The sequence below is a fragment of the Apteryx mantelli genome, chromosome 1 (genome assembly GCF_036417845.1).
Source record: "Apteryx mantelli isolate bAptMan1 chromosome 1, bAptMan1.hap1, whole genome shotgun sequence".
NCBI classification, from domain to species: Eukaryota; Metazoa; Chordata; class Aves; order Apterygiformes; family Apterygidae; genus Apteryx; species Apteryx mantelli.
In genome coordinates this window covers 197796233-197820961 of record NC_089978.1, presented here as the reverse complement: position 1 = coordinate 197820961, position 24729 = coordinate 197796233, and the positions used below count along the sequence as shown (strand labels likewise).

At 36.1% G+C, this 24729-nt stretch overlaps 1 protein-coding gene across 1 annotated transcript; it reads left to right on the top strand.

Moving 5' to 3' along the window:
* On the top strand, nt 1–24658 carry IQUB (IQ motif and ubiquitin domain containing). Its single transcript, XM_067315416.1, has 12 exons — nt 1–908; nt 1786–2279; nt 3509–3637; nt 3732–3907; nt 4150–4305; nt 6422–6632; nt 10622–10797; nt 16029–16199; nt 17948–18124; nt 19779–20027; nt 21207–21392; nt 24129–24658. Exons 2-12 carry the CDS (start codon nt 1820–1822, stop codon nt 24294–24296), a joined length of 2259 nt encoding a protein of 752 aa, XP_067171517.1. The 5' UTR covers nt 1–908; nt 1786–1819; the 3' UTR covers nt 24297–24658.
* The last annotated feature ends 71 nt before the right edge of the window (nt 24659–24729 follow it).

Genomic DNA, 24729 nt, shown 5'->3' with positions numbered 1-24729 from the left:
TATCTTTTTAATTCTGGTAAAAGTATTATTTCTGCTCAACCATCTCAATCCACACACCAGCTCTGTAGACTTTGTAGGGCAGTGTAACACTGCATTACACCAAACACAGCACTTAGTTATGCTTAGTAAGTTGTGATACACAGCTAGAGGATGATGGTTTTTACAGCAAGGGATATCATCATTCCTTCAAAACTTGAAAGCATACTCTTCATAATATCCAGTAAACAGTCACAGGTATTGAAATTGCAGGTGCATTTTCAGCTAGTATCTGCAGTATAACATACTTACTGCACTCCATGGAAAAAAACACACAGTATTTTCTTATTAGTACATCAATGCCACTGTAGCTTGGTAAGAGTTCGTTTTCACCTTCCTGTAAATTATAACACAGGAAATGCAAGGTGTCAGGGACAGCGGAATGAGACAGCGCTGGCTCCAACAGTAACGTTAACCCAAACGGGTAGGTCAGTAGCGGAGGTAACAGCACAGTCCCGCACAGGCCCGGCGCTCCGCGACCTCCTTGCTGTGACGCTCTGGACCCCCTGGAAGGGCGAGGCGAAGCCCTGCAGGTCCCGCCCCGTGCTCCGCCTCTCCGCCAGGGCGGGCGGGCAGGCGGCGGCGGCGGCGCTGAGGGCTGCGCGCCCGGTGGCGGCTCGGCCCCTCAGTGCGCGTGCGCGCGCCGCTCCGCCCGCCCCGGCTGCCGCGGGCTCCACGAGACGCTGCGACGTCCCGGGTTGCTATAGCTACCGCCGCCGATGCGGGGAGCGGCCGCTCCGGAGAGTCGCCCAGGAGGGGAGGCCCGGCGAGCGCCCTGGCCGGAAAGCAGCGGAGGCGGGCGGGCGTGCCGAGGGGCGGTGAGCGGGAGCCGCGGCCGTTCGCCGATCACGGCCGGGCCCTTCCGGCGCCCGGTACGCCGTGGGCCCGCGGCGCGGGGCGGCGCGCGGCATGCCGGGAAAGCGAGCCTGACGGCGGCAGTTACCGCTGCCCGCCACGTGCCGGAGGGGCGCGGCGCGGGGCGCGTCACGCGCCGCTTCGCGGCCCGGCCCGGGCGCGGCGGGGCCGCTGGCGCCGCAGTCGCCGCCGCCCGGAGCAGGCGTCTGCCCCACTGCGTGTCGCCTGGGCGAGGCCCCCGCGGGCGCTCTCCCGACAGCGCCTTCGGCCTCCCACGCGGGTCCCCGCGGAGCGTGGCGGGGGCGGGCTGCGGAGTGGCTTGCGTGCCGCCGTGTTAAGTGGGAAGGGCGGCGGGGGGAAGCCGGCGGTTAATGGTGGAGCGGCCTCCGCTATCCCCGCGAACCCAGCCGCTGGTATTACCTATCCACGCGACTTGTGACAGAAAGCTGCTTTTACAGCTGAGACTCGAAGCCTCGTTGAATGGGCTATCTCTGTAGGAGACAGCTTGTTTGCCTTAGCTGTGCCTCGTATTATGAGGTTCTTCTTTTTTTCTATTTTGTTACGAATATGAGATTTAGATTCAGCCCACATCATTTCAGTTGCAGAGCAGAAAATATGAAGTGATTGCTCGGTAAATTTATACCCACGCACGCACACATGTATTATGCTGACTACCTGTTGGCTGTGCCATGGGCAGTTATGCTTGCTAAAGACTGGTGAAAAGGTGTCGTTAAGTGTTGTGCATTTGGTGGAAAGTAAGACCTCAAGCTATTCTAAATAGACTGTTTGGGAACTGATCTAGAAAAAGTGTTTCTGGAGATTGTGATGCATATGCTTGGGAGTAAAGATGTACTTGCATGCATTTTTAAATAGATACTGTGCTTATTCTTGCAGAAAGTTTAGAAATGTACAACCTGTAATTTAGGAAATGGAAGATACATCAGATAGTTGCAGCAAAGTAGATAAAACTGAAACATCAGATACAGACCAGCCAGCTGCATTCCCCCAAATAAAAGAATTTGGAGACACTAATGATGTGGACCCAGCGGAGAAACCTTTGCTTTCAGAAAAAGCTACAGACACAATGCAATCAAATGAGAAATGTGAGCAGCAGTCTGCTCTGGAGCAGCCAGATCTGGAGGAACAGGAGCAGCCAAGTGTAGTGCAGTGGGAACTGCCTGCAGAAGGACTAGATAATCGAGAAGAACTGATAGAGAATATTGAGCAAGATGAATTTGAGCCAGATGCCTCGAGCATCACATCATCTGATAATGCATCTCCTGTTATAAAGTACACTACTTTACCCAAATTAAGAAATTTAGAAAAGGAGCAACAAACATCTCAAAACTTAGCGCTGTCAGACGATACAGCAAGTACCACAGTAACAGGTAAAGAATTTGTTGAACACTGAACATTACTACTTTAAAAAGTTTTTTTTACTTCAACTTGACTATGGCTTCTTGCACACCTTCCCCCCTACAATTCAGTTCAAGTTTGCATATTTTTGACCTTAAGTGACTTTTAAAATTGTCATGTAAAAAAGTGCTTGAGAAGGTGAGGAATATATTTACCTTAAGTTGTGGAAGCAATTTATGGACTTAAGAATGGCGTTTTATAAAGGGATCCTTGTTTCTGAAAATGTACATGAGTATGCATCTGTGTTTTCTACATGTGTTTTAAAAATAGCAGTGCGTAGTTTATATGAGTACATGGGCTACTAACAATTTAGATCATAGCAAACATTTTACCATTTTACATCTCTAGCTACTCCTGTAATTCACCTGCCACCTTTCTATTTTCCATGCCTTTTACCTGCAATCTCTTAAACACTTCAGTATTTCCTACAATTTGTTTCTCTCAGTTTTGGGTGTCCTGCATTACTTCCTCTTTTCAAATCAGTGCCTCTTTCTTAGGTCTTTGGAGCTGAGGGGTAGCATATTCTGTTAAGCCTGTGGGGGCACTGACTGACCCTTGATATTATGGAGCTGCTGATTGTCTAGTCCATACTATACTCTTAGCTGGTTTGCATTCAGATGCTCTTATTTTGAGTAGTCAGTGATCACTTCATAGGAAATGCACACATGGAGAGGAATAGATGTCAAATGAACATCCTATCCCTGAGTCAAAAAGAAGCAACTTTTGAAGCTTCAGGTTCTTTTGGTTCAGAATGTTGTCTTTGAATAAGCCTCACAGAGTCGAGTATTGCATACAAGAGCACGCTTGTATTTGGCCATCAGATCAGGTCTAGACTGGAGCAGGTTTAGGTCAGATTTTCAAAAAATGTTGAGTGTATAAATGAATAACTTTGATTTAAAATTCTTTATTTGCAAATGCAATAATTGAATATATTCATTTTATGTTTTATATAATATGAATGACTTTATCTAGTGACAATATTACATTAGACATCACTTTTTAAAGAAAGTGATAATAATGTGTCAGTTTTTGTGTAAACTCTTTTCAGCTCAAAAATCTGTGATTATACTGTGTTGCAATGTTTCAATAAAATCATCTCAAATTTGAAATTGTTATTTACTTGTTTTGACAAGAACGTCAGAAATTAGCTTCCCCCCCCCCCCCAAAGGAAGTGTGATTGAGGATAATGAAAATCTTACAGAGACTGGGGCAGAATCTCCTGAAGCTATCCAGTCTGAGGTGTTATGTCTTGATCCAGAACATTTTTCTAGGAAAGCAATTCAACAGGAATACCACATGCCTGGTGTAATAACTGTCAGAGTACAAACAGGTAAATGGTGTTTTAAAATGTGTATTAATGTATATTATCTCAGTTTGATACTTAAAGAAATAATATTTTGATCTTGTAACTTCCATTTTAACAGATTTTGATTCATTCCAAGATGTAACTGTAAAAATAGAAAGACCTACCTATTGTAAACCATTTCTGGGTGGATTTAAACATAGGATAACAGGAGTGGAATTTCATAATGCAGGCTCACAAACAGTACCCAAAAAACGACCTGACAAAGGCATCAAAATATTCTGTAGGGAAACACAGGTAATCTGTTTATAGTGTTTCATTTAGAATATTTATTGCCAAACTGAATAGAATGTCAACATAATTATTTCAAATAGGAATGAAGCAATAAATGAGAAATAAGTATGCACTTGAATGTATTTAATGGATGAATATCATTAGTCTTTGTGATTTTTGTTATAAGTAGTTAATTTTGCCACTTATTGTAATGATTAAAAAAAACTCTGTATGTTTTATTATTATTTGACATGCATTTTTTCCAGACTGTTTTTGAAAAAAATAAGCTCCAGCAAACAAAAAATACAACATCCACGCAGATGACTAAAATTGGCCTTTATGTGTCAAACATGACTGACAAACTAATAAGACCTGGAAAGTATGTTACAGCGGATGAATATCATAAACGTAGACTTGAAGCAGTAAGTTTTTACCTGTTTGAAACTGTATCTGTAAAGCCTGCTTAAAGTTTAAAATGTCTGTTTAATCTTCACATTTCTTTTTTTTGCGATTTGTAGGAGGCATATATCAGCTCATTTACAACATTAATGTTTTTAGTGACATTTGAGACTTGTAAGTTTCTTAAATATTAAGAATTCTGAATTTAAACTTAAATTTCTATATACAGCATTAGGGGTTAAAATAAACTTGTTCCTATGGCATTCTCATGATGTCTTTAGAAGGGCCAAAGCTACATGCTTTGTGCCATGAATGACCTCATATATAGAGAGCATTAGATGAACATTTAGGAGACCTGGATTCAACTTCCGAGTTTTTTTTTTTAATAGGCCTGGTAGGTGACATCTGGCAAACTGATTCATTTTTGATGGTATTCAGGCTACCTGCTTTGGTATTAAGGTAGAACCTGCCTGTTCAAACCCACTTTGTGGGTTTTCTGATTGAGAGTCTTCTGGGGCATTGAATCACTTTATGCAGGCTCCCTGTATAGTCAGGGTGCAGAGGTTGCCATTTAGACATTCTGTTCTGAATTGCTCTTTGATAACTTGCTATTCAGTGACTGCACATGTAACTTAAGTACTCCCAATCACCATGTTAGATGTGGCACCTGCTTCTTAAATATTATAGTTCTTAATTTGGACGCTTAAAATAGGCAGTTTGAATCTAGCTGGCTGTGCATTGATTTCCTCAACTGTTGAAGCGGGATAATTGTATTGATGTAGTTGGCAAGGTGCTTTGAAATCTCTTGATTAAAAGCTTTCTGTAAGAACTAGATATTCTTAATTACTTGGTTAACATCATCTGACAGCAATAAGCATCTTGTACAAATGGACCCGAACAGGTAGGTGCTTTAGTGTGATCATTAGTGCCACTTACTGAAATCATTAATGCTATAAATGTCATTACACAGTGATTTTTTTTTCTTTAGTTTTCACTTGAAAATCAAACATTCTGCAAACACATTCCAAAATACTTCTTCTACTCACTGTGACCTCGTAAAACCAGAATCTGCTTTCAGGTTTTAATGTCATCTCTACTGCGAAGTCTTCTGTATTTATTTCTTCATTGTAGGAACAAATGCAGGGATAAGTCTTGATTGTTGATATATAGCATTCTAAACTTATTTGTTACAATGTATCTATGTCAAGGTGTAGCGCACAATACACAGACATGGGTTTGGTGTTGGTCCAAATTGATGGATTTGCACAGCACAGTGTACTTCCATATTGAAATATTAACTGATGACATACTCAAGAGAAATGTTAGGTTAAGATACCTCTAGAAACAGTATAACTGTATTACTGCGATTTTTCTAAACTGCTTGTGGTTCAGGTACTGACTTCAACTAAGTCAGCACCTGAACCACAGGTCAGGTGGTTAGGCTTGTGGTTAGGCCTCAGCATTGTTCTCCCTAGTATAGTACGGACATTTCCTTAGTCTTTAATAGCCACAGCTTTGGAAGGTGTGTGGGGTTTTTTTGTTTTTTTTTTTTAAGTGCTATCATAACAGCCTTGTTTGTATCATGTTCATTATTTGTTTGCAAACAAAATGCAGTTGATTTCTCGTGCATATGTGTTGATCTTTATTTAGAAATTTAGAAGAAATTTTGCAAGTGTGTGTCTACATTCCCTTTCAACTTGTGATTACACAGTTTAATTTGTACGGCTGTAACTTCTAGAAGACCAAGTCATGAGCTAGACAGTGTGCAAACTGGTAGTAAAATGAGGATCTCTGCCCACAAAGCTGACAGGAAAAGAACAAAAACAATAAATGGCAAAAGACAGTTTTTAAGAAGAGATTTGAAAAAGAAAAATGAATTTTGTGTTGCAGCTTACACTTCAATTTTGATAATTTGAATCTAGTTTCTCCGCTGTACCCACTGAGTGCACTCCTGCAGTTACCTAAGAAATAAGCATGCTAGTGGTTAGACTGATGGTACATGACTGTTTTTGTAACATAAAAATAAGTTTGAATACAAAACAAATGTTAGAAAATGTAGTTAATTAGATAGAAAAATAGTGTAAATAGTGGAACGTTTTGTTCTAAATTGATGATTCTTCTGTATTGTTTCACATGTAGGTAATAGTATTACAGACCTATTTCCGTCGCTGGCATGCTATAAATGTAGTACAAAGCCTGAGGGAAAGAAAGAGTTTAAGGCTGGAATGGGAGGAACAAGAAGAGTTAAACAAAAAAAAAGAGAAAGAAGAAAAACTAAGAAGAGAGTACAAGCGGAGACTGAATCCTAAAACAAAAGAAGACTATGAGCTACTTTACCATGCTTTAGAATGTAAGTTTTTCTTAAAGAGGTGCCCTCAAATCAGCAATATATTTTTTTTAAACAGTATATTTTGTTTAAAACAAGCTTTCCTGCTTTTATGGTTCTGTAGCTACTTCCTTGAATGTTTTTGACTTACAGTGGAATTTCATTTTTAAAGAATCATTTAATGTTCATATATTTCTAGAAGCCTTGTTAGGAAATAATCAGCTTGTAGAGTGGTGCTGATAGTTGTGCTATTTGGCAGTTTTATTATTTTCTTCATTCATCTCTAATGTTAAGGCTGGTTAGAAGAGCAGGACCTGTTTTTTTTTGTAGAGTAATAAGATTAAAATAACTCTGACACATTTAAGTAGTTGAAAATAATGCCATAAGGAACTCAATGTTAAGGTCCATCATTCATAACTTAATATATGCAATTTTTATAGTGGATTAAATTCTTACCCAGAATTTTACAAGATAACTTAGGTTCTTACTTTTGTCTGTGTCCTTTCTACTGTTGTTTTTTTTTTTTCTCTACTGTTTTCTTTATTTCATGGTTCACTAAACCATTGTCAGTCCTACAGGGCATCCTCAAAGACTTACTTCTCTTACTGGTGTGAAATGTGTCTGATATAGACAAGCACCTTTAACCTTTCCTGGCAAAGTAAAGTGAATACTGCAGATAATTGGCATAACAACTTACAGGGGAATGGCATTGCAAATACAGCAAAAAAACAGCGTAATCCTTTTTGGAAAAACAAAAATGAAAACCAATAGAAAGCAAAGGACTTATACCAGCATATAATAAAACTGCAAGAGTTCTTTTAAAATGTCTTCGTTAAGCAAAGTACTTGCATTGTGACTTGTAACAGAGCATGCTACCTAAGGCTGCAGTGCTTGTTTAAAGCACAACTCTTTGTCAGTTGTTACTATACTTCTGTTGGAGATTACTGTGCCAGTTGCACAGTTGGCAGAATGGATCACCTGCTTCATTGCATAGACTGTCAAAGCTGTTTCTTCCATGGTAAACTGACCATAAATTTGGTGGCATGTGCTGTGGTGGAGGCAACAGTTTCTTATTCAGAGGCCTTAGGATCATGATTCAGGAATTCCTAAGTTATATCCTAATTTTTTAATTCTCTCACATTTTCTGTGTGGCCTTGAACAAATCACTTCAATTGTTTGAAAGTATAAATGACTTAAAAATATTGCTCTTCTTCATGACAAATTTAAACATTTTTATTGGTCCTGAGCTTTTGAGTTTTGGGAACAGTATCTTCATGGGGTTTGCATTTTTTCTTTTTTTTTTTTTTCTGTTTTTTTCTTTTTTTCTTCCAAAGATGTCTAGCTTTTCACCTCTTAAGAATCAAGCTCTTTTACACGTATATCTGATTAGGTAATCAAAACCCAAAGTATTCAGATCACCATTTTTTCCTCTCCATTTATTGCAAGTCCTACTGTTTGAAATCTGATTTTTTTCCAATGTTTTGTTTAGAAAACTGTTTTCTGATTATTATTCTATCAGCTGCATGATTCAGTGGGGTTTTTTTGTGTGAAGAGTCTTATCTGCAGTAGAAACAACAAAGCTCAGAGCTGAACTTGTGAATGAGCCTGATATTCCTGATATATTTAGATTTGAAACTTGTGGTTTTGTGAGTGTGTCTTTTGCTTAGTTAAATCCTGTTGGATTCACAAATAACAAAACCCTTTGCATGTTCAGGAATTTAATATCTAGGTGTCAACCTGAGAAGTGTGTGCCAATTCAAAGGATGTGAAAGAACAAACTCCAGTATTTGAAATGTCTTTTTCACATTTTGTTGTAAATAATGATCTGATATCAGTCTTTGTTTTTCTTTGCTGTAGTTGACTAATTGCTTCTCTATATGGACATTTGCAGTCATGCTCTTTGTTATAATGGAGCTTAGTGATTCTATGAACTAATTTTTTTTCTACCTGCAGCTGAAAACTACTTTTACATTCTTATAGTGTCAACAGTCTACACAAGCTAAATCATTGTGACACTAATAGAATGAGATTATTGTCCTCTAGAGAGCTGTGAAGGGTATTGCTGCTGATCACAACAGGGGGATATTATTACAGGGTCAGCCAGTACAAGCAATTGCTTTTGGTAGAAAAACTTGCCTGTTAACTGTATGGGGTAAATGAGATGTATCTATATATTCAATGTGTCTGCATCTAGAGACATTCATTATTTATTTTTAAAAGTATCAACTATTTTATTTATATGCTTCATAAAAACTGGAATAAAAATTATAATGAATAAAATCTGTGTGCCTGTAAAACAGACAATCTAAGAGGAATATTTCTAACCTGATTGTACATATATGGTCAATCAGTAGATGAATATTGAGGATAATTGTGTTTGAGAGGCTCTTCATTTCTGTAAGTACAAAATTGCTTAATGTATTTATTAACTTTACCTTTGAAATTGCTGCCCCCTTCAGGCCTATAAAGCTTCATGTAAATTGGTCCAATGCAGTGCAATTGTTTGCTAAACTGGTTTTATTTCAAAATATCTTGGGGTACTCAGAACTTGTCAGACAGCAGTCATATTAATGCCAAAGCTTGGAAAGCCTTAAGGAAATGAACTGAAATACTTTAAAATGGAAAACATAAGGTATTGTAGATAAGGAAACCACAGCCAGAAAATAAATGTTCGCCCTCTAACCCTCTCTTCCCTCTCTCCCCCCCGCCCCGCCCCATTCTTTCCTGATACAGAATATTAGAGATTTTTACAGAAGTGTACATTTCATACTGGATTGTTTTCTTTACGCTGTGCTTTATTTTTGTGTAACTGTTTAGAAACAGTAATGACACTTTGAGATAAGATTCAGGAATGTGAAAGTTTTGGATCTTACAAAATTCCTCCCCCCTCCTTGCTCCCTCCTAAGGAAAAAAACACACCAAATGCATTTGAAATGAAACAGACCTCTCAAAGACAAGAACTGTAATATTGTAAGCAAAGAAAAATACTATTCAGTAAACACAATTTGATTTTACTAACAGATTTCTTTAAGGGCATGTAGACTGTTTATCATCAGTTATAGTCAAGAAAGGAGTAGTACAAAATAAATAATAAAACATCTGTATGTTTTTAACATTAAGTAGCTTACATATTTAAGTGCAACAGTACCCATGGTTTGGTGATTTGACTCTAACAGCAAGAATGCCAGATTCTTAACAGCATGTGCTGATTCACATGCTGCTGACATTATTATTGTATGGTTTGCATGTCACTTCCTTTCACTTGAAGGACTCAGTAGTAGAAGAGGAAAGGGAGAGTGAAGATGACTGTCTAATGGTTAACACACATGAACGCCATCTGTCTTAGATGCCAAAAGATGATACCACTGAAATACTCGGTTTATAACCTTGAGTGCTAAAAATGACTGTCTAAATTTGACTAAGTTTTATCTCAATTTTGGATGACTTCAGGCTTCTTGAGATTTTACTACTTTATGCAGGGGAAAACAGTAGTATTCTAAGCACTGAATACTTGTGGTACCACAGTGAGATACTGTTCTTAATCAGATGAGAAGATCTTTGTGATATCTTTTCTTGCATCTTTGTTAGCGAAGATTTTTAGCTATCGTTAAGAGCATAATTGTTTATACCCTTTAGAACTGTTTAAAGTTCAAACAGCTGTTTCTGATGCAAAATCATGAAGAAATCATTTCATCACACATCTCCAAGAACTAAACTCTTCCATCTCACATACAGAGTTCGTCTTTTCCTCATAAATGATCTCTGAGGTTGCAGCATGAATTGACAGTTTGATGGACACAAACACACACTCGCTCACAGACTATCTGTATATTACAAATTTAATTTCTGTGCCATTTTGTGTGTCTTGAGAATATGCATAACAATACCCTAACATGCAAGCTGGCTTTTAATTAATATAGAAAATTAAATATGTTACTTCTTAAATATGAAAGTAGAAATTTCACTTGAAAACACCTTCTTGATAAAAATACCAAAAATATTTGTATCTATAGTATGGAGGCAGGAGGAGATTGAACAGATTAACAGAACTCTTACTGGAACCGAAAGAAAGGCAGCCCTTTGTGGACTTCTAGAACAAGAGGCACGACTGATTGCTTCTGTTGGGAGATACAAACTAGATGCAGATGAGGAGAATCGACAAAAAGCAGTACTGCGCTTTCTGGATAAGGTCAGTGAAGTAATTTTAGGCTGAACATAAATAATACCAAAGTACGGGAATATAAAAGACATCTGCCAAGTATCTGACAAAAGTCTCTATTTTAGCTTTACCAGTTAATCATGTGAATGCAAAATTTATCTATAGTTTAATTTTCTTGGTTTTATTCATGTCAAAACAATTCAGTGATTTTTTTTTTTCCCAAGCTGAGAATTTTCTATCTCTGTGACAGATTATTGAAGGAAGATAAGAACAATGCATCATAAAGGTTGTCATCTGAGTTTTAGTATAGATGCAACTACCTGTATACCTAATATAAAAATTAGCACCAAGTGGATAATTTTGCGTTATGTAACTATGGTGCATAGAAGACATTGATGGCACTGTTGTCAGCATTAAAGGGTCACATTCTAACAGAACTCTTAAATTCCTACAGAATTCCTGATTGCTAATTTGGGGTTATAAAGCATCACGATAATACTTACCATTACACATTTTGTATTGTGTGAATTATAATGATGTAGGAATCCATGCAGGAAACTTTAACAATGTTCATTCCTAATCTATTTTTTTAAACTTTAAAAAGCTGCCAATTAGCTTCTCTTTCAAAAATAACCAGTTTCACTAATCAAAACTAATGACTAAGTGATCTTCCCTTTGGATGTGTTCTATTCATTGCTCTATATACTGAAAAGTTTGCTATCACATTTTAACTTTTGATGCAAACACTTAAGCGGGCCTTTAAATGCTCATAAAATTAAATTTTAGCCCTGAAGAATAGATTATTTTCTTTTCTTCTCCACAAAATGTTATCATATAGGAACTAGATTCATCATTTATTCCCCTGTTCAGCATAGGCTTTAAGTCATAGATCGTCATATGTGTCTTAAAAAGAAGTGTGTATTCTGTGTTCATGTACAGGATAGAAAGTCAAGAGGGCATTGACTGAATTTTACCTTATAAAACAAAGGAAATAAATTGACTGGTTTCAATTGGGCTGGAATTTTAGCCTGAAACTTTATTCTTGTATGATTTGGGGGATGAAGTGTACTTCAGCCTTTCATCTATAAAAACAAAGATGAGAATACATTTATATAAAGATGATTTAGAACCACATTTAAGCTTAAAAGTGAAACATCTAAAAAACTCCTTAGTTTCCACAGCTGGGAGAAAGAAACAAAAGTGCAAATAATTGGCAAGCAGTCTGGCAGCTCTTCATTGCTGTGGTACACTCATAAAATTAGTCGGAGGTATTCTAAATAGTGTTCTTTGGAATTTGGTTTAAGTGAGTATAGGGTACGGAACATAGGTACGCTTAATTCTTTGCTGTGATGTTATGTACGTTTCAATATTAAAATTAAAAAAATTCTTTGTTGTCTCAACTGTAGAATTAAGTCTTAAAAAAGTTGCCAGTAGTCATCAGCAGAAAAAAGTGAATTTCTCACCCATTTCAGTTAATGGCAGTCTTTTCTGAGATCTGAATCCACATCTAGCAGGGCAACCATAAGAAGCATGTTTTCAATTGCATTTGTGCAATCTAGTTAACCTGTATTTTCACAGGGTTTGTTAGCTGGGGCAACCTGACTCTGCTGTGATTGGAGATTGTGTCTCTTATCTTCTTGTTCATCAAGAGAGCACTAGGGGGAAGATCCCCAAGGAAGGAAGCATTCTGGATTCTGCATCTCTGTTCATAAGATGATTTCTAGTTTTTATTAAATGACTTTAATGTAAAATACAGAAAAGTCCTTTTAAATAGAAACAGCATCCCAGCAATGCATTCACTTGGATAGCCAGTTGCATCTGATTGCATCCATCTGTGAAAAGAAATTTTGAATGTTTGAATTTTTTAATTTAGAATATTTAATGATATAAAGTAAAAATGACAATTTTTTGTCCAACAGAAATATTTTTATTGTTCATTCTTTTTAATATTGACATATGGGAACTGCTCAGCAAAAAACTGATTTGATTAAAATCTATGACCTTTCTTCATTACAAACAAATTACTTGATCTGAAATGCTGATGGAACTGTTTCTGAGTTTATTATCATAATGTGATTGTATTCTATGTTACCGCTTTCAAGAGCGTAAAAAACGAGGAAACTAAATATTGAGGAATGATATCAAAACCATGAATCACTCCTATGCTAAATGTTTGCTTCTGCTTTTTAACACCTATTCCATCAGAATAGAAAAAGGAAAAGGTGTTTTTTGAGATATACCATTTCTTCCCCAGCAGTTTATAGAAGCTTAGAACTGTCTAAATCAAATATATTTCTCTTGAATGCATTTCTATCTTTATTTTTTCTTTAAAGGAATTTCAATATCCTTTTCAATATTGCCTGATATAGATTACTTCCAGTATATATTCTCAGGAGTTGTACAGTTTTCTTGAGTCCAGGAATCGGAAGCAAAATGTTCCTCAGTACCAGAAATCCTAATGGTAACTGATGGCTGGAGATTCCTAGATACATGGGAAACATGAGATGCTGTCTCTTTCCCAACAGCATGGCATATTTCTGGAGCACTTACTAATTATTTATTTATATTTTAAACTTTAATTCCCTTCTTTCCAACTTGGAATATGTACCCATGCGTGTCTTAGAATGGTTGATACTGATCATACATGCATTATATTCTAAGCTTTTTATGCTGAGCTTGTTCTTCTGCCTTCATATTTTAAAGGGGAAACAACTTGATTATATTCTTATGTAAACAGCCAACAGATTTTCTTTTAAAGAAATTCCTGTGCAATTATTAACTATTGCTCAAGAGTTCATAGCTTTCATGCTCTGTGCTATTTCTGCACCCATCCTATGGATTTTTTTCTTCTTTTCTTACCTTTCTTTCCTCTGTGTCCATGCTCTTGTGTTTCCTCTGGTGCTTTTTTTCTGCTTTCTTGTGCTGGTGACAGAGTGCAATTACGGTACTCTTGGTCTCTGGAGCAATACAGATAACAGGATTATTGTAAATTCCACACCACTGCCAGCCGACTAAAAAGCAGGAAAGAGCTGGGGAAAAAAATCTGGAGGTTTAAATTTCTCGCATAGATCTTAAATACATGAAAATAGTCCTGAAATCAGAGAGTTTGAGATTCATTCTGAAATACTGGAAAACTTCATTTTTTATATTGATAAAACTTCTATATTTTTTTCGGTAGAGTGCTGCATTTTTTTTCTTCCTGTAATATCTACTTATGATGAGGTGATGAGGATGATACCATGATTTGAATAAGCTAAGTATCACCATAATATAATTAGTATGTGTTACAGCTTTTCTGCAGTGTGTAAAATCAAGACTGCTATCTTATATATCTTATATATGGGTTATGTAAATTTATCAAAGGAAGCTAGCTTTAATAATCATTTCCTAGGGAGTAAACTTTACCCATTGACTCTCTAACATGAGCAAATGACCTTTCAGTCTTTCAATAGATGATTTTTTTGAGGAGGATCAAATATAGGTAATGAATATAAGTACCTTCTAGAAATGTTAAGAAATTTAAGCTGTAACATAATGTGAAAATCTGAATGATTTTTTTGCCTGTCTACTGTTTAAAAAAAAAAGGGGGGGGAGGGGGGCAGGATGGAGGTACAAATGATACAACTCCTAAATTTTTTTAAAGGATTTCTAATACTGTACAAATGTAATGAAACAAAGTCATGAAGACTAATAATAGAATGCATCCTTCCTTATGGCAGAGAGAAAATTGTCTCTTTCTAGTTTTGCAGAAGTTTCACTTCAAATATTTCACTAAGGAATTAAAAGTTTTAATTTTACAGATGTCTCATTTACTATTGCATTTCATTTTCACTTTTGGGTCTGGACTCTGACCTCTAATAAACGTATCTCATTTAATTATAGTTCTACCCTCATTGATAATGTAATAATTAATATTTATTGTATAAATGTCAGATATTCAGCATTAAAACCTCTTTCTAATTGTTTTGTCTGTCTTTTGCATACCTGGTTTTATAATACATTTCTTAAAATAGAGATTTCTGCATTTTTTTCTTTAGTATAGACTAATTATATCTGTTCTAAATATCTAATATTCTTGGTATTTTTACAACCTGTCACCATAATATCTTAATGAATTTAGTGATATAAGAAGCTTGTGTATTTGGTCACAGCAGCTAATGTGTTGCATATTCTGATAATGATCACATCAATGCTAGGGTTAGATCCCCAAAGCTACAAAGGCATATGAATGTTGCATGAAGTGTTGCTATGCTTAACTTCTAGACACTGAGATTGCAAAGCAAAGTTCACAGGCCTTTGTAAACACCTAAGTTTCAAAAACAGTGAAAGAGGATAATTAAACACACAAAATGAGGTTTAAAATAGCTGTGAGATCACGTGAATAAGGAGAGGGAGTGGTTAGGTAATGACTGGGAGACGGTTTTTGAATACCATCTTTTGTTGGATATAGGTAGCTATCTCCACTGTGAGTTAGGCCCCTATGCAACCATATGGTTTGCAACCAAAACCAATCCTCTAGAAAGAGGAACTGGAATTCCAGTTCTAGGACTGCTTATGGGCATTTGTATTAAAGGATGATTGGACTTTTCAAACTGAGTAGTGCAGCTGACACCAGACAACATCTCACTGTGTATAGAAGTTAATGATGTGCAAAGAGAGAAGTGAGGTAGTAGGCATGTGCTGTGTAGTAAGCTTGCAAACAAGGAACTAGCTGAAGTGTCAGATAAGCTGTAGACTCGTACCGTGCCTTAGTCAGCTTTAACTAAGTTTATGCATTTTTTCCATCTGTATAGCTAATATATTTCAAATAGAACAGCTCCGTGAAGATGTTTCATACCACCATAGGCTTTGAGGGCTTAAGTTTGCAACCTTTACAAAGCCAGTCGTCCCATTGAGTTTAGAGATAGTTTAGACTGATTAATAACTCCAAGATGAAATACTGAGCAAATGTACTCTAATATCACTGTCACTCAGCTCATTTTAAAGTAGAGCATATCCCTGTAGGAGAATATTATTTATTTTTAATATGCCATAAGCCAAAATTTTCATGACTTGATATTTTAAATAAATTGTGCAATATAATACTTGCTCTGGTAGAAGAGGTACTGTAGAAATATCAAAAGTAGAATTAGCTTTTCATATTAGCCAAACAGTAAAGTTAAGTCCTTGTTTGCTCTGGTGAAACTTGATGTAACATAATGCACTTGTTCAGCTGGTGATCAGATCATAATAGCTAAGAGTGATACAAATTATTTCTGAAGTGTGCAAAGCCTAAGAGTTGGAAAGCATTTGATGGAAAAATCACTGAAGTGGATACACAGTACACACTCCGTGCCAGAGAACTACTTGAAATCTACCGCAGCATTAGCATGAATGACATCCCAAAAGATGAGAGAATAGATGTGCTGTTAACACTCAGATGTACAGTGAAGGTATGCTTTATTTTTCTGTTTGTTTAGCTTGAAGCTGTACTTTCCATACCCAGAGATACAGTCACTTAATTATGTTGACACATAAGCAGTGCTTCTCCTGGCAAACAGGTGCCAGAATGATCAATTGGCAGCAAGAGAGAGAAAGCCTTGTGTACCAGCTGGCATGAGAGAGTAGCTGTTACATGCCAGATATGGTCTAAATTCATGTTGCACTTCATGTGATGTGCACTGATTTTTCTTCAAGTTGTGTTATAACTCCATTGTTTTAACCTTTTTGTGTGTTAATATATGATAATTTCAGTATAAAGTTTAGTTTAATATTTATTACAACTTGATAAAAACTATGACAGAGATTTTAATGGCTGTTATACTTTTTGTTATTTTTCTCAACTCTAGAATGTCTTTTTAGAACCTTATTGGTTTGTTTTGTCACTGTTACAGCTGCCAAGTACTGATGCCTTCTCCCCCAACCACCACTCCCCTACCCCTACTGCTGCTGCCAGTATTCCTATGAAATAGCAGCTGGCAGCGTATCTTCTAATGTTTTGTTTTTGTTTTTTATTCATGTACAAAAATAAGGATATGATGAGATTTAAAGTACTTGCTGGATGCTGCTGGCATCAAAATCAAATAGAATGCTGCTTCCTGGTCTTATTGAAACACATGAATACCTGGCTGTTGATTTTGGTAATACTTTGGTAATTCAGTCTAAAGTCAGTACAATAATGGGAATGTTCCTGGTTAATGAACTTCTGTCCATCTTGATATGAGTCAATATTATTGTAGTGAGCAAATTCTGGAATTTCTGTAAATTAGTATTCTATTTTAGGTAAAGAAACATTGAACTCATTGTCATTCACCTGTCATCATCTGTCTCTGGAGAATCTCTCTTTAAGCATTTGAAATATTGAAGTTATTCGTTCCCGAGCAAACTCATCAAGTCCCCCATGCCTGTTGTGATTTTTTTTTTTAAACTACCTACTATGTATATACATTACACCTCCTATTGCATACCCAATTGAAGCTTCTTAGGGAGATTATTCTGGAGCTATTGGAGGCTGAAAATTTTGCATGTGCCCTGTGTCTCATCTCAGATGCTCAACCTTCTTTAGTGCCTCCAGATTTACAGTTTCTCACACTTTTGACAGCCATAGTCCTGCCTCCTGAAAGCAGAATTTGTAAGCATTTTCATTTTTTTTAGCTCTTTATGTTAGTTTTCTTGGAGGTTGTTTTCTTGGAAGTTATCTGGCTTGTTTTTTGTTTACTTTTCTATGGTGATTTTTGTTTTTAAAGTTAAAAAAATGAACATTAAGTAGGTCTTTTTAAATGGAAGCATTAAATGACACATTTGCAATCTGATGACAGGAAAATCATTGGTAAAATCCAGTTCCTTAGATTTTTAATATTGCTTCTCCAAGAGGAGTGGAACTGTTTAGAAAAATGTATCAATTCTTAAGGTAATAAGATCTTGGTTTTATTAGACTAGATAGAATAGCCACATATGAAATTTCTGTAGAAGTCTAAAATTGTCCTGTTTTGGACATGAAATATAAAATTTCTAAGACACTAAGGGGTCTTTTTGTTTGTGTGCTTTGGGTTTTTTTTTTGTTTGTGAACATACAGAGGTATGAAAGGTGAATGGCATAAAATCCATGGGTTTTTTTGTATCTGTGTTAGAATTTTTTTTTTTTTTTAGTATGAATTCTTATTGGTGTACTTTTTCTCTCTCTTTCTTTGCTTTCTTTTAGGAACATGAATGTAAATTAACACAGGAGATAGTGGAATTAATTGACAGGGAAGTCGATCTTATGTTGAGAGACGTGAAAGAATGCAACTTGGAAGGACTGAGGAAACGAATTTGTACATTATTTCTACAGTATATTAAAACTCCAAACCTCAACCCTGAAATTGCTAGAATACTTAAGGTATTATTCTTGTTATGCAGTCTGACAGAGGGGCCAGCAAACTAAAGACAGAGAAGGGCAATGGGAAACAATTAATGATTTTTAATTTTACTTCCTAGAAGCTTTTACTGTAGAATTGTGGGAGGTGTTCCTCAAGAAGTAAAATGTTGAAAGAACACAGTTCTCGCACAGATACCTACTTGTATAGGGAGCATGGGGCACAGGCATGGTTATAAGAACCTGACAAATGTCTGTACTCTGTGGTAGTACTAAGAGCCCAAGAACTGTAGGTATGAAATAGCAAATTTGAGAATTGTAAATAGGTAGGGCTTACAGGGTGGTAACAGTAAACTGCAAGAGAGGAGCCAATAGAGAGATCTAATGAAAGTGATATAATCAAAAAAACAACACTTTTGTTCTTCCCCACTGGAAGGGGGGGCAGCGTCCCATGAGTCCAAAGAGGAGGCACATTGCCATTGTCTGTGATACGTAGTGAACTTGCACCTAAGCAGGTGGTGTTGTCACAAGCTTCTATTGTGCGGCCCATTGCTACTTCATGAAAAGCAGATATGGGCAGGAATTGGAGATCGTAGTGGACAACTGTCTTAAATTATATATTTTCCTTGTCTGACTACAAATTACATGAAAAATACAATTCACTATGGCTGCTTTAGGCAGCATTATGTATTCTGCATTGATCAGCAGAGGATTCCTCCTACTGTGTTTGATGGCATCTCAGGAATAGAGGCCTAGTAAATGAGAGTGGGATTTGGAACCAACTAACAGTTATTTCATATTACCTAGGTTTAGGTACAGTCTGACCTAGATGAGTCATTAACAGAGACTTTGTCTTCTGCAGTATTGGTTGACTGCACTTTAAATTCAAGGTTGAATTGCATCTATGTATATTTGAACCCTGTAACCTTCTACAAACCAGCTGTACTGATGAAAAATTAAAAAAAGATGGCAGTTCATTGACAGACAGCAAGGGGACACAAGCCCCAGGGCACTTTCAGAAAGAGCAAATGACCGCAATGGATGGCTGAATTGTCAGACTGTTCAAACTCACCGATAACGGACATGGGCCTTCCTCATGGGCTGTATTGTATTCCTCGCAGACCCCATGAAGCAAGGGGAGGGTGAGGAGGTTGTTAGCAGCTTTAGATTATTACCTTCCCCTCTTTTTTTTTTTTTTTTGACAAATAGCTCTGCTGTTTTTATATTCTTATGCCAAAATATCAATATGCTCATAATCTCAGTGTTTCATTTTTGATATAAAGGACAGATTCTAAATGAAAAATTAAATGCTGAAAAATTACTTTGTTTTCTCTATATTGTTATCTTTCCAAAGTGGATGATTATCTTCATACATAAAAGTGCCAGCAACAGCATTGGACTGTAATGTTTGAGGTCTTTATATAGTTCAAGAATGAAGGAACTGATTTGTGTGACTGTTTTTAACAAGTACAATAAGAAGATAGAATAGCTTTTGGTCTTTTATTTAAAAAAAAAAACAAAACTATTGGGTATTTTAAAATGAATATTGCTAACTTTTAAATATTAGACTATTTGGAAAAATATATGTAAAATGTATTCCTGATACTCTTAGGGTTACACACTAGTAATAGCCAGATATGCTGATAAACTGACCTTGGCTTTTTTTAAAACCTTTTAGGTTCCACCAGATCCCTTAAAGCTTTATAAAAATGTTAACTTCTGTCGTAGCTGCAAAAATTACTTGCCATCTACTGAGTTCTCTGTTCCTGCTAATTCACGCACCATTGGCAGATGTCGTTTATGTTCTGAGATCGATAATGAGGCTCGGCAGCGAGAAGCGTTTTTGAAGTACAGACTTATACTAAAAAATCTCAGAGAGTCTGAAGCTGATTATCAGGATGACGCTCAAATTGTTTACTTAGTTCAGGTACTGTCTGAAAGAACATTGTTAGTAAAGAAAACTAGTGGCTTTGGCTATAATTTTTCTTTTATTTTGTGTATGTTCTTCATAAGAAGAGAGATTGGCTAAAAGGTACAAGAACTCATTCCTGGGATTAGTAGGCACAGATTTATTACCCACGGAGGTTCTAAGCCCAGCATGCTGAAAGCAGGAGAATAGCTTTTATTTTTCTTTTTTCTCTAGCAAGAATTTAAATGTGCTTCTGGCTTTTGGAAGCAAGATGGGTGAGAATACATGAGGTCACATTTCATCAAAAGTTAGTATACCTTCATTAAACCTTTGTCAGGAATTCACTATGTAACAAGTAAATACCATTATTTAATTTCATAAGTCAAGATTTCTTTTTAGAAGAATGAGCCTACTTCAGATGGCCAGCTCGGAGGAAAACCTATTTAGAAGTCTGTTGTTGCAGAGTCTCCTATAGATAAAATCCTCTAATAATTTTTTCATGGCTAATACAGAGAAGAGTTAATGGAGGATGACAGAAAAGCTTGCTGTGGTAACTCATGACTCAAAATATTTTTTTCCTTTCAAGAGGCTGTTTTTTATTGAGAATTAGTAGTGATTTCAGATGGGTAATAGTAAATTAAACAAATTAAGATTATTGTAGATTAACCTTAAACACATGTGGAAAATACATTTAAAGGCCTTTCTGCACTAGAGAACCTTTACAAACAGATCTTCCACTATTTTTTGTTTGTTTATCTTGTATCATAGCTACCTGATGTTATAATTTCATTTGGTAAAATGTGTAACAGTATCATGTACACAATAAACTCTTTGTAGGCAGAGGGAAAGGAGGAAAGCAAAGCAGGCAGTGATTTAGAGTCAGTCACAGTTTGGTGGTTTTGTTGTCCTAATCTCCCATGTTTTCCAGACCAAATTATTCTGACTACACATAAACTTCAGGTACTTTAGCACATAGTAATAACTCATTTATTGAATAACATGAAAATGAATGTATAAGTGCAACACCACACTAAAGGAAACCGTGCTATATATCTAGACATTCTTTAACCAAGTGATTATATGGCATACACATAGAACAATTTTTCACTCAAAGGTTTTTTTTGGATGCTTACGTGGTTACAAGACTTTCCTGTAGAATTAAACATGCTTCTTTCTCAACACTGTTTTCAATTTCAGCAACAAGATCTGCAGTACATGGTTGAGAATATATGGGGTTGTCAGTCAGCTCTTAGTGCCTGTGATGACCTCTATGATTTGGTTATGGTCAGATGGGATAAGCGCCATGAGTGGTCTCCATGGAACACTATTCTCCTCACTAAAGATGAGGCAGATGCACATCTTAAGCTGTGCAGCCTTCAGGAGGTAAATTTTTATGTTTTTAATTTTTTTAAATATTTATATTATATTTTAAATGAATCCTGTGACTGATGATATTTGGCCAGATTAGATTCCTTACACCCATCCATGTTTAGATTGGCCTATTGTGACCCTTTAAAGATTGCATCTGCACAATTAAATAAAACAAACACTAATCCAGAGGACAGCTGGCACAGTACAACTCACATGCATGTTCCTAAACTCTGTCTTGCCCTGATTCTTTCTCCTGAAATGCAAAAAGCTAAGTGGCCTCATCTGTTACTCATCTGTAAGTGGCCTCTGCTGCTTACTGAGGACAGTCCCATGCCTATGCTGTTCCCTCAACTGTTCTCAGAAGTAGATACCCCGAATAAAAAACATACCAAGGATTAGCCATAAATTATGTGACAGTTGTATGTCTTTGATCTTGCACATATGCTGTCCCCATTTAGTTTACTGGTATAAATTTAACATTAAATAACAGAGTGGTTATATATAGCTCTTTGTCTAGAGTTTAAGCATTTGTAATTAAAAAATTTGTCTAAATTTACTTTCTTACAGGGATGTCATTTAAGTGAAGGTGTAATCTTATAATTTGTAATTAGACAGTAGAAACATAAGTGCTGTTCCAAGTTGAAATAACTGAAGAATTTGTTAAAGAACTCCTCTACCTAGACATGGTAGTCCAGTAAATGTCTCACTCCAGTGGACATCATATGGTAGATTTAGTTTTTTAAGGCACACGTGAGTCCTGTGAACTGCATTTGTGCTGCAATTAGTAATGGATTACTAAACCTTTCTCCTCTAGGTTATCTAAGTAGTGCCTTGAGGTCATTGCTGTGTAGTGTCCTTTTGTTCAGGCTGTTCTTAATTCAACTTCTAACAGAATATGTGTGTATTACATATGCAATCTCTGTTGTCAGTAATTACCCATCTTTTTGGAAGTCTTGAGAGAATACGTGAGAACTAAACAGACAGAGAAAATGAATTACTCTGTCAATGAAAGGTTCACTTTGGGGACAAAATAAATTAGTCACAGAATTCTAAAAATAAATGGAATTCTGACATCCATGATGTATTTTCTGTGTGCACCCAGATTGTTTTCAAGCAGACACTTACTGTATTTATGTGAGCATTACCTTTTAAAAGGTAAAATCTATTTCAAGCTGGAAATTCCATTACTGACTCCTCCATCTCACTTTCACTCAACAAAGCTCTTCAGGCAATGTGATCCTAGTGACACATCTGTGCATGCACACATTTGTTTCTGGCATTGTGGCGGGAAGAACTTCTCTGGCTGGCAAAGGATCTGGTGAAGCACTTACCTGACTTAACTTAATAACTTTGGATGTCATAGTCAAAGAGATGCCATTAACTTGAATGGGTCCAGAATTTACACTTGTGTTTTTAATATAAATGATAACTTCTAGTAAATTTTTTTTCATCATTTTTACTTAACTGAATTAGAAATATTTTCTGATTAGCTTTAAACTTTTTCCATCATTGGATTCTTCCCAAATAATGAAACTTAAACTACGTAAGGGTGTGAATTTTTTCAGCTCTTTTACATTATCCAAGTATGATGTAAAGCAAAAAGTGAACAAACTTCATCTGTGAATTCAAGTAAACTAAATCTTGAATTTCATATGCTAAAATACTATGTATTTATGCTTCTTATTTAAAACATATTTTAAGCTGGTATACCCTCTGTATCTCATTATACACAGTCTCCAAAAGAACAATTATTTTTCCCATTCCTAATATTTTCCTTCAAAATTTGAAATTACGATTTCTGAAGTATTCAGCTTTTTACAACAGCTTCTATATGATTGGCAGAGAGGAGTTGAAGGTTAACAGCAATGCATGTCCTGCTTCAGTACTTTTAGCATACCTCAGTGGAGATGAAAGGCCAGAAAAGCAACAGATAAGCTATGCAAACCTACTTGAGAGCCTAAGTTATTTTCGCTTATTTCTTTCTACAAAAAAATAGGCCACCTATAGTAAGGAGTCATCTACCTTCACTGGTAATGACCAAAGCTTGGTTTCAAAAAGTGAATATCAAATAAGAAAAAATGAGACAAAATTAAAATGCAATGTCATAAGTTGGATCATTGTCTTTCATTCATTGAAATTAAAAAAATGGCCTCTTAACTGCTTTCTTTAATAGTGGTTCTTACTAATAATAATGCCAATAGAGATAGCAAAGGATTTTTTTCAGCTAAATATTCTGTTTATTTATAAGGTAGTCTGAGTTACTACTAATAATTAGAAATTTAGTAAATTACATCACTGTGGAAAGCATAGGCTAACTGAAATGCTGGAAAGTGCTCGCTGCTGCGATTGTTTATAAATAATCACTCTGTTATTATCAGGGAAATTTCCTGTATTTATCACCTTACAAATGCTGAAATTTAAGCATTGTCTTTTTAATTTTCAAAGATAAGTAAAAATGATCTTATATGAAGAGGTGCAAATGAATCTTATCTTGAACGGGTAAAAAATGCCAGATTTTTGTTTTTAAGTGGTTAATATTTCACAAGGAGTGGTCAGTAGTTTCTAGTATTGGGCCATAAGGTAGCAGTATAGAACTACTAAATATTTTATTTTCTTATGTATTTTTTATGAATAAATTATATGGCATAATCATTAAATGGTCACTATTTATACTGTCTAAAATATAAAGCAATATATAGATTGCTAGCTATTTTAATTGTATTTAATGCAATTTGCATTTTCTTTCAGGCTTATGAAGCGGCATTTATTCACAGAATAAACCATAAGCATATCCAGGCAAAAAAATACTTTGCTCAGATTCCAGCGATGACATCCTTTTTGCATAGGATTGGTGATCAGACTAATACAAATGAATTTTTGATAGCTAAGCCTATTCCTACTGGTACAAAAGCATAACTCGCAGGATAAGTTAACTGCATTATTGATTAATATGATTTCCCTAATGATTTTAAAGAAATGTCCTTTTTCACCAATACCTGAATCATTTACATAGATAAAAATAAACTTCTGAGGGTAAAATAGTTTGATCCTGACTAATCAATATAACTGCATTTCACATTTTATAACCTCCTTATTTAAAAAGTAAAATATTGTTGATGAACTTTTTAAATTCCAAATAATTTTTAGAGCAGTGACTAACTTTCTGCATGTACCTGTGTTGCTTGGACCATTTTGTCTGCAGTATAAATGCTCCTGCTAAGGGAATGTAGCAAATTCTGTGTCACTTTTTGTTTTTTCATTAAAAAAGTAATACAATATATTTTTAGTTCATTTTGCTGTTTTTAAGCCTATAAAGCCAAAACGCCCTCAAACCCTAAATTCCTACGGA

Coding starts and splice junctions, on each gene's coding strand:
- IQUB (XM_067315416.1), top strand. CDS start 1,820: ATGGAAGATACATCAGATAGTTGCAGCAAAGTAGATAAAACTGAAACA. Junction 10,798..16,028: donor TACTGCGCTTTCTGGATAAG/GTCAGTGAAGTA, acceptor TTATTTCTGAAG/TGTGCAAAGCCTAAGAGTTG. Junction 20,028..21,206: donor AAATTGTTTACTTAGTTCAG/GTACTGTCTGAA, acceptor TTTCAATTTCAG/CAACAAGATCTGCAGTACAT.